Source organism: Gracilinanus agilis, chromosome 1, assembly GCF_016433145.1.
Source record: "Gracilinanus agilis isolate LMUSP501 chromosome 1, AgileGrace, whole genome shotgun sequence".
Taxonomy (NCBI): Eukaryota; Metazoa; Chordata; class Mammalia; order Didelphimorphia; family Didelphidae; genus Gracilinanus; species Gracilinanus agilis.
The window spans coordinates 737,545,607-737,555,059 of record NC_058130.1 but is presented as its reverse complement, the minus strand read 5'-3'; the positions used below and the strand labels follow the sequence as shown (position 1 = coordinate 737,555,059).

The window sequence follows — 9,453 nt, the reverse complement described above, 5'->3', positions numbered from 1 at the left end:
CATGCTCCTTCCATTTAAGACCTCCTCCCACCCTACACTGGGTCTGGCTGCCTACAACAACCCGAGGCCAGTCTGCTTGACCTGAAACATAGCATTGCTAGACCTGGCTTTATTCCTCTCCACAAACATGCACTGTTAACACACCCACAGCAGTCTCTCTTGCTATTGGTTCTTGAAGGATGTGGGGGTTGGGAACCAAACTCTTGCCCTTCTGTGTCATGTCAAAAATGAGCAGAGACCACCTGGGAAGCCCTTCCTGTTCAGCAGGGACCAGGTAGGAGAGGAAATGAGTGGGGGCAGTCAGCAGCCCCAGTCAGTGAGACAGAAGCGGGTAGAAGAGACTAGGAGTTTGGTGTTATAAAGTACACCGCAAGCCAGTAATCGGGCACCTTTGTCCGGTTTATCCTGAGCTGAAGTCCACCAAACTGCCTTCCCCCACTCTATTGCTATCCACGAGGGCTAAGCAGCAGGGATGGGAGGACTTGAAGGGGCAGGGGAGATTTAGACTTCATAGAGCTTTAAAATTATTAGCAATAACAGCTGCTTTACAAAAAGAATAGGTTGTTCCTACAGCTCCTCATCATGACGTGTATCCAAGGAAAAGCTGGATGGTCATCTGCTGGTTGGAATGCTGATGCTTAAGCAGGGCTTCAAATAGAAGCCCTTTGGGGTCCTTTCCAGTTCTGACATTTTAGCATTCTATGACTAGAGCTATTGTAGAGAAAGGGTCTGGAGGAGTGAGCAGGGAATGAATGAGGCCAGGAGCTCTGAGACAGTGAAAACTACTCCATTCAAGTTTTATTGTTCCCTCTCTGGGTCTGGGCAAACCCAGAATGCACAACCCCATCCCTACTCTGAATGGAACTCCCTGGTTCCCTAGAGATTGCAGAGGTGAGGCTTCAAGCTGGGATGGGGAGAAGTCTGAGGCTGGTCAGACCAGTCCAGACTCAGGCCTGAAAGCCCAGGCCCCTCTCTCATTGGCTCGGGAAGAAGCCTGCTCCTTCTGAGCCTCCATGGGGATGTGAGGCAGCTCTGGGGGGCTGGGGAAAGGTCCTCTGAGGGGTCCCTCAGCTCTCTCCTTAGGGGCCCCTGCACAGCAGAAATGGAGCCTTTCCCTAGTACCCCCCTCACCCTGACTTCCTAAGGCTTTGGCAGCCAGTCCAGGGGCACTGGCTCAGGGTAAAGGCTGTTCGGGAAGAAAGATCATTAAGCCCACCCTCAAATCCTCTGCAGAGATATTGTATTTCTTCCTCCTCCCTCAGGTCCAGCAGAGGTGGGGACAGAGATGAGATGGAGAGACAAGTAAATGGTCCTGGTCCAGGCCTATGGAGTCCATGCTCCATCAGATTCTAGGCGATTTTCCATCACAAACGAGTCCTCAGACAGTCTGCAGACCAGTCATCCAGGTTTCATCCCTGAGCCAGACCATCTGATGGCCCCGCGCTGGACCAGGCTATGTGGCTGGGACATGCCCATTGGCCAGCTGGCTGGGCCCAGTCCCCCGAATACCCCTAGCCCGGGGGAGGTTAGCCCGGGGGAGGTTACAAGTGTCTGTTTTGTCACTGGGCTGCAGCCTCCCATTCTTCTGTTGGGGTGTCTCAGACTTCTCATCACTTGAGTTCTGTTCTTCCAAGTCACTCCTTATGTCACTCTGCATCTGAAAACCAGAGGCCAAAAAGGAGGCACCAAGAGAAAAGAGATACGGGCAGGGAGAGAGAAGAAAGGGATAAGGAGGAACAGAGAGACAGAGATGGAGAGAGAAGAGATCAAGAAAGAAAGGGTGAGAGGAGATAAGGGGACCCAAAGAGGCACAGGCAGAGAGGAAAAGATAGGGATGGAGCAAAGAATCAGGAGAGACAAGCAGAGAAATGGGGAAAAAGAGAAGAGAGATGGAGGGAGAATAGGAAAAGAGTGTCAAGACTTCTTGCCTGGACCACCTGGGTGCCTACCAGCACTAGGATGCCAGGCCTGAGCCTCTACTTTTTCCACCACCCAGACTCCCCCGAGTTCACAATTCCCAGGGACTAGGCTTAGTGTTCAATTGCCCCTGATCTGTCTGAAGTGGGCCTAGGCCAGAAGGACCACTGGGCGAGCATTAGGGGCCAAGGCCAGGGACAATGCCCAGCTCCAGATCTGTACATACCCTGCCAGCTAAAACAAACTTGTAGACCATACGGAGGATGAGGCCGGACCAGAAGACATGGAGAACCTGAAGGACCATGAGGAGGGCATTGAAGAAATAGTATCCAAAGAAGGGCTGGAATTTGATCATGGAATCATAGTAGGTAGTGTAGAGGATTCTGTAGGAGAGAGAGGAACTTGGGTCACTGTGGGGTTGGGCTCCTAGAGACCTGTCCATTTCAGGTTCTCTGGACAAGTCTTGGTCACTAGAGAGTCCCCCACAAAATGGGAGAAGATGAATAGCATCATAAAAGACATATAGACCCTTCTGGTCTGGCCAGGATCCTGCTCTCTACCATTCTTCTCCCAAAGGAGTTCTCATCAGGTAGAAGCCACCCTTCTCTTTCGAGGGACAGCTCTAGGCAGCAGAAGGTCCTAAAAGAGGAGGGTTTGGGAACCCAGGTCTCTCCCAGGGATCACAGCAAGTCCCCTTGTGCCCATCCCTACCCCATCTTCTGAGACCAGGCTCACTTGGTTGGGAAGAGAATGAGCCGACTAACGATGAACACCAGGGCAAAGATGACGAAGAGTGTGTCACAGATAAGCCTCCGTTGTGCATAATTAAACATTTTACAGGCCTGGGAGGGGAGGAGAGAGAAAGAGAGAGAGAAGAGAGAGAATTTTAGAACCTAATCTCAAGATTGGGAAGGGGTGTTAGAAGACATCTAGTCACACTGGCAAGTGGTCATCCAGGCTCCACTTGAAGACCTCAGATGACGGAAAACTCGCTACTTCTCCGGGGACAGCCCATTCTACTTTTAGATAGCTCTGATCCTTAGGAAATGTTTCTTTATACTCAGCCTAAATCTGCCTCTCTGAAACTTTTCCCCCACTGTTCTAAGGTTTGGTTTGTTGGGCCAACCAGAACAAGTCCAAAGCCTCTCCCATGTGACCACTTTTATCAAGTCTTCTAATTCCTTCATTTGCTCCACATTTGCCACAGCCCATTTGATTTCTTGGTCCTCCCTGGCCAGGAGCTCCCAATTCATTAGGTTTGAAGATGCAGGCCCTGCTCTCATCATTGTACCCCACAATGGTCTGAGCAGACGAATTGTTCTCGGCCTCATCCTGGGCACTGGGTTTTTCCAAATGTAGCCTAACATCCCTTCACCGACTAGGAGCTTGCCACCCACCAAAATCCCCTAGGCCATTCCGAGGCCTCGCCACACCTCCTCTGTCTTACACTTGTAAAGTTGATAGTGACTGGCTCATCATTCATGCTGGCTAAGATCCTGATTATTATCTAGACTTGGAATTGCACTCAGTAATTATCTCAGTACAGATTGGCTAAGCTGTTTTTCATACTTCTATGGAGTTTCTGGAGATTCCCAAGTTAACACCCCCTCTGCCCAGTTCGCCCTTCGGGATTCCAGCCTTACCTTTTGTTCAATTACTCAGTACATATTAAATGTGTACTATATGTCAAGCACTTTTGGGATATAAAGAAAAAAAAAATAGTTCAGTCTCCTCAAAGAACTTACAGGGTATAGGGGGAGATGAAAGGGACGTGTATAAGTATATGTAGATTATATTTAAGTGACAGATGGGAGGAATGAAGTTTTTAAAAAGCCTCTTGTAGGAGGTGGCCTTTGAGCTAAATAGTCAAGGAAACTTAAAATTCTAAGAGGTGGAAATATGAGGGAAAGCATTCTAAGTATGGGAGATAGCCTGGGTGAAAGCATGTCGATAACAGGCAGATCATCCTGTGTGAGGAAGAGCGAAAAGGCCAGTTTGGCTGGATTGGAGAGTACATGAAAGAGGGGAGGAGGAGTGTGTGATCTACCTGGAGAGTGAGGCCTGAGCCAAGCTGGGAAAAAAAGGCTTTAAAGGCTGAATGGCCTTAATGCCAAACATGTTTCCTCTGAGGGGAAACAGGAAGCTTTTTGAGTAGGAAAGAGAAATGGTCAGACCCATGTTTTAGAAATATTATGTATTGTAGGGAATGGATTGGAATGGGGAGAGGCCTATTGTGATAGTCCATAATCCAGGTGGAAGGCGCAAATTAGAATAGTAGCTGTGTGATTAGAAGGAAGGAAGGATGGAAGGAAAGAAAGAATTTATGAAGCATTTACTATGGGCTAGGCATAATCCTAAGCACTTTATAAATATTCTCTCATTTGATCCTTACAACCACTTTTGGAGGTAGGTGCTGCTAGTATCCCTATTTTACAGTTGAGGAAATGGAGGCAGACAGAGGTGAGGTGAGGGGACTTGCTCAGAGTCACACAGCTGATACTCAGGTCTTTTTTACTCCAGTTTCAGTGTTCTAGCCATCACTGCATCACCTAAATGCCTCAGAAACTTATGTGAGAGATTGATGGGACTGGCAATTGGCTGGATATTGTGGGGGCAGGTGGAGAGTTGTGGATCCTTTGAATATGGAGGGAGGGTAGGAGCACAGAGGATACCTGCTGTGGTCCAAAGGCAGATACTATCTGACAAAGCATCACTACGTATTGAAGAATCACAGACTCTCAGAAGTAGAAGGGATTTAAAAAATATTGAAATGAGCTGGACCAATATAATAAAAGTGACAAGAAGGGAACAAGAGAACAAGCATTTCTTAAGGGTTTACTACGTGCTAGGTACTGTGCTTAGTGTTTTACAAATATCTCTAAATTTTATCACTAAATTCATTTTCAGATTTAGTGCCGTATGAATCTGCTACTTTATGGAACTAGACATAATAACATCAGATCTAAAACATCAAGGAAAAAGTAGTAACAAAGGGAGTAAAATACTTTCAGACCTCAAATTATACTATATATAAAGTAGTAATCAGGAAAACTATTTGGCACTGGTTAAAAAAACAGAAGAAAAAGATCATTAAAACAGACTAGCTAAGAATCAGAAATAACCCCAAACACTATCACCTAGGGGTTGGAAAAACCCAAGAAGATAAAAATTACTTATGGAAGAACTCCAATCTGACAATAACTGCTCAGAAAACTGAAAAGCAATATGGCAGTGATTAGGTTTTGAGCCAACATCATACACCATTTTGCTACAACATGCTCAATATGGATATCCAACTAGAATATTACAGGTCCCACTATGAAAAATTAGGAGAACCAGATTAAGTACCCTTCACAGCTATGGTTAGGAGATTCTTAAGCAAACAAGGGTCAGAAGTAAGTATAAGAGATAAAATAGGTTTGTGTGAAGCTTTTACACCAACAAAAATCAATGCGAGTGGAATAAGAAAGGAAATCGCTGGAAAAATATCCAAGTATCAAGTTGCATCAAATATCTCTAATATGTAAGATGTATGGGGTATTAACAGAAATATTTAAGATGAAAAGTCATTCCCTAATGAGTAAGTGGTAAACACCTATGAACGAACTGTTCTCCGAAGAACTGCAACTATTAACAACTATATGAAAGATGATCCAAATCACGAAGAAAACTTCAAATTAAAAAAAAACACTAAAGGATTTTATCTTACACCTATCAAATTGTCAGGGATGACAAAAGACAATAATACTAGGCGTTGGAAGGTCTATAAGAAGAGGCACATTTTTAGTGGGACTGTGAACTGGTCCAACTATTTTGGAAAGCAATTTAGAGTTATTCTAAAAAACTGAGTAAAATATCTATTCATTGACCCAGAGATTCAGTATGGAATAAATAGAAAAAAGCAATGGCTTTAGAGTTAGATGATCTGGATTCAAATCTTTGACATCTTGCTCTTTTCTCTCTACCACCTATGTGACAACTGGGCAGATTGTCTCTGTGCACCTTTTCCTCATTTGTAAAATAAGGAGGTTTGATGAGGTGACCTCTAAGGTTCTTTTCAGCTTTTGAAATCTGTAACCCCATACTAGGTAAATATCTCATAGAGAGCAAAGATAAGAAAAAAAGTCTCACCCCACCGCCAAATATTTTAAAGTAATAATTTTTATGAGAGCAAAGAAATGGAAACAAAATATATTCTCATCAACTGGGGAATGGCTAGACAAATTGCAGTACATGACTGTGAAGGCCTGTTACTGTGTCATAAGAAACAATGAATATGAAAAATACAGATAAACATAGGAAGACTTACATGAACTGATAAGTAGAACCAGAAAAAAAACCATACACTTTGATTCCAACAATCTTAACGGAGGGAACAAAAAGCCAAAACAACACTGTAGTAAATAGCTAGGAGAAGAAATGAGAAAATGGACCTCCCTTTCTTCTTGGCAGGGACTATGAGTATAAAACACTGTCTGGTACAGTTGATGTTAGTAAATTCTGTTTAACTGCTTTTTAAATAATTCTTTATTACAAGGGGTAGTCCTCTGGGCAGGGGAAAGGAAAGGATATATTCACCACTGAATGGGACACAAAAAAATTATCAATAGAAAAATTTTTCACACTGACCAATACAAAAGAAAAAAATAAAAGGTAGACCAAGGCAGAGCAGGAAACCTAATTAATGGATTGTCATCAAGTTGGGAGATTTGGGGACAATTCTGTGGCTTTCTCTAGGACTGCAACCCTATTTCCCCAAACACAAAACTTCCTTGGGCTCAGGCTGACCTTGGGAGTACTCCACACTCTTCCTCCATTAATACTTTCTCATTTATCTCTACAATTATATAGCACTTTAAAGGTTTGCAAAGTGTTTTATATCCATTATCTCATTTGATCTTCACCTCCCCTTCCCGACCCCAGGACCAGAGCTCAGGTTTTCTGACCTCATGTCCTGTGTTCTTTCTACACTATTGTAATAGTTAGTAGAATCATGGAAACTTTAGAATTGGAAGGGACCATCAGTGGCCATCATGCCTAACTTATATGTGATCAAGTATCCTTACAACATCTCCAACTAGGGGCTTTCCAGTTTTTGCCTCAATGGATGGATAAGGGAAAAACCCTTCATTCCCCAAGACATCCCATCCCTTTCACTGTTGGACATCTCCTACCGCTAGAAAGTTTTTCCTGATCTCAAATCTAAACTTTTCTCTTTACAACCTCCTTATCACTGCTCCTAGTTCTGCTACCTGGGGGCAACCACACAACGAACATATAATCTTTCTTCCACATGTTGGCATTTCAGATAGTTGGAGGTAACTATCAAGTCACCCCAAGTCTACTCTTCTCCAGATGAAAGATTCCCAGTTCCTTCAATTAATGCTCAGAAGGCATGATCTAAAGAATGTTTATTATCCTGGCAATGGTTTACTATTTCTGGTTTACTACTAAGTTCTTTCTACAGTGGGATGTGAAGAACTGAACATAAACTCCAGATGTGTTCTGACCAAGGCAGAGTATAGTGGGACCAACATCTCCCGATATTATAGTTCCCCGTGAAGAAATGGAGAATGAGAGTTGAGTGAGCTGCCCAAAGTCCCACAGTTGGTAAAATGGTAGAGGCAGGATCTCTGAGGTCAATAGTTTCTTAATATTTCTGTCACTTCTTAGATTTGTGGGCTATGACCCTATCTGGACCTAGGGATTCCAGGGACCATACTTCCCTGTAGCTAGGGGTTTGTTGGGAAGTACACATGACATACTTAATTTTAAACCTTACTATTAGTGCTTTTCCCACTACTTCCTTTTGTCTAGATAATCAACAAAACTTTAATAAAGCAAGCCTGATTTATAGTGTTTGCCAGGTTCTGAGATGTAAATGCTTACCATAAAAATGTAATAATTAGCTCTCTGGAGTAGTTTTGAGTTGGCTCTAACACACCCCTGCCTGTAGCTCTTTCCATAAGTCATACATCTCCACCTATCAATAAAGATGCTTGCATAAAGCCTGGAAAATCAGATTAAGAGATTGATGACTTGTACTCACCTCCATGAGAATGTCAGATATGTCGTGTAGCAGTAACACCAACGTACCAATACGCAGGAGATTGGCAGAATAAGAGAATCCAATCAAGATGATAGTGACAAAGTGGTGGATGACCTGCTCCTTAAAGTCCTAGGAAGAGGAAGGCAGCTGTCACATCAGGACCACTAGGACTCCCCAAGCCTAGGGTCAGACCCTCCCACCCAGGTACAAAGGAGCACCCAACAGTGAGGAGGCCAAGGTTTGCCAAGGGTCATCAGATATACTCTGAGTGAGACCCAAAGAGTACAGGTTGAGAAGAGGCCTTGAAAAGGGGAAATCAAGAGGAGAGGAGATGAGATATGGTAGGAACTGGGAAAGACGTGGGAGACAGGATTAGGTGTAGATCTGGTGAGAGGTTGGGAGGTTAGGTTAGAGTTCCAGAAGAAAGGTATTAAAATTGGCACCTAAGCTCCAGGAGTCCCCTGCCAAATCTCCAGCAGAGCACACTGAGTTTTGCCTGACAGGTCCTACCTTAACTGCTTTCATGGGATAATATCCTGTGCATACCCAGGGAATGGCCTTCAGAGCCAAAGGCAAACCTGATATTTTCCCCAAGGAGAGCAGGTGTAAAAAGAATCAAGCTGGGGGGGCAGCTGGGTAGCTCAGTGGAGTGAGAGTCAGGCCTAGAGACAGGAGGTCCTAGGTTCAAACCCGGCCTCAGCCACTTCCCAGCTGTGTGACCCTGGGCAAGTCACTTGACCCCCATTGCCCACCCTTACCAATCTTCCACCTATGAGACAATACACTGAAGTACAAGGGTTAAAAAAAAAAAAAAAAAGAATCAGGCTAAGGAAAACAGGGCCCTTCCCTTCTGTCTGGACTTCTCCTCAAACTCACCTTCCTCTTCACATCAAAAGGTAGAGTCATCAGCAAAGAGATGTAGAAACCAAGTTCAAGGAGGTACCACCAGTACATGGCAGGTTGCAGAGGCTGAGGGTCAAAAAATAATGTGGTTAGATGGTATGGGCCATTAGATACAGAGCTAGAAAAGAAAGAACTGTTTCATAGGACTAAGGATGCTACTTTATATCTTCTCGGCAGAAGGGAGAGAGGACACCAGGGACTTGTTCTTGTCAAATCATGACACCCTAATCTTATTTTTTTTGATAAGCCTGAAAAATTGGGGAAATGCTACAGATAGGGTGTACTCTGATTCTAGCCAAACATTTACCAACAAATCCCACATTTAATTCTTGTAGAAAAAGACAAAATATAGGCTAGAAGATAGTCCAGTTAGGAAGATACACAACTGGTTGAACAGTTTTGGACCCAAAGAATAATCATTACTAGTTCAATATCAACTTGTGCAGAGTCTCCAATGGAGATCAAAAGATCTGTCCTTTGCCCTATGCCAATGGGATTTTAATTTTAAAAAATTACTAATTTCGATGAAGCCATTTCGTACCTGCTTCTGAATTCGCAGGTGACAAAAAAGAAGTGAGAAAGGC

The 9,453-nt window shown here is 43.9% G+C and overlaps 1 protein-coding gene across 1 annotated transcript in view; it reads right to left on the bottom strand.

Annotated features, from left to right (window-relative positions):
• Positions 1–771: 771 nt before the first annotated feature.
• The window catches only part of LOC123244272 (ceramide synthase 4-like), a 56,046-nt gene continuing 47,364 nt past the window's right edge, over positions 772–9,453 (bottom strand). Inside the window, exons 7-11 of the mRNA XM_044672659.1 lie at positions 8,843–8,935; positions 7,967–8,095; positions 2,653–2,759; positions 2,144–2,300; positions 772–1,657 (exon numbers count right to left, since the gene is read on the bottom strand). Coding sequence (XP_044528594.1) covers positions 1,454–1,657; positions 2,144–2,300; positions 2,653–2,759; positions 7,967–8,095; positions 8,843–8,935 — 690 coding nt within the window. The 3' untranslated portion in view covers positions 772–1,453. The remainder of the gene's footprint in view (positions 1,658–2,143; positions 2,301–2,652; positions 2,760–7,966; positions 8,096–8,842; positions 8,936–9,453) is intronic.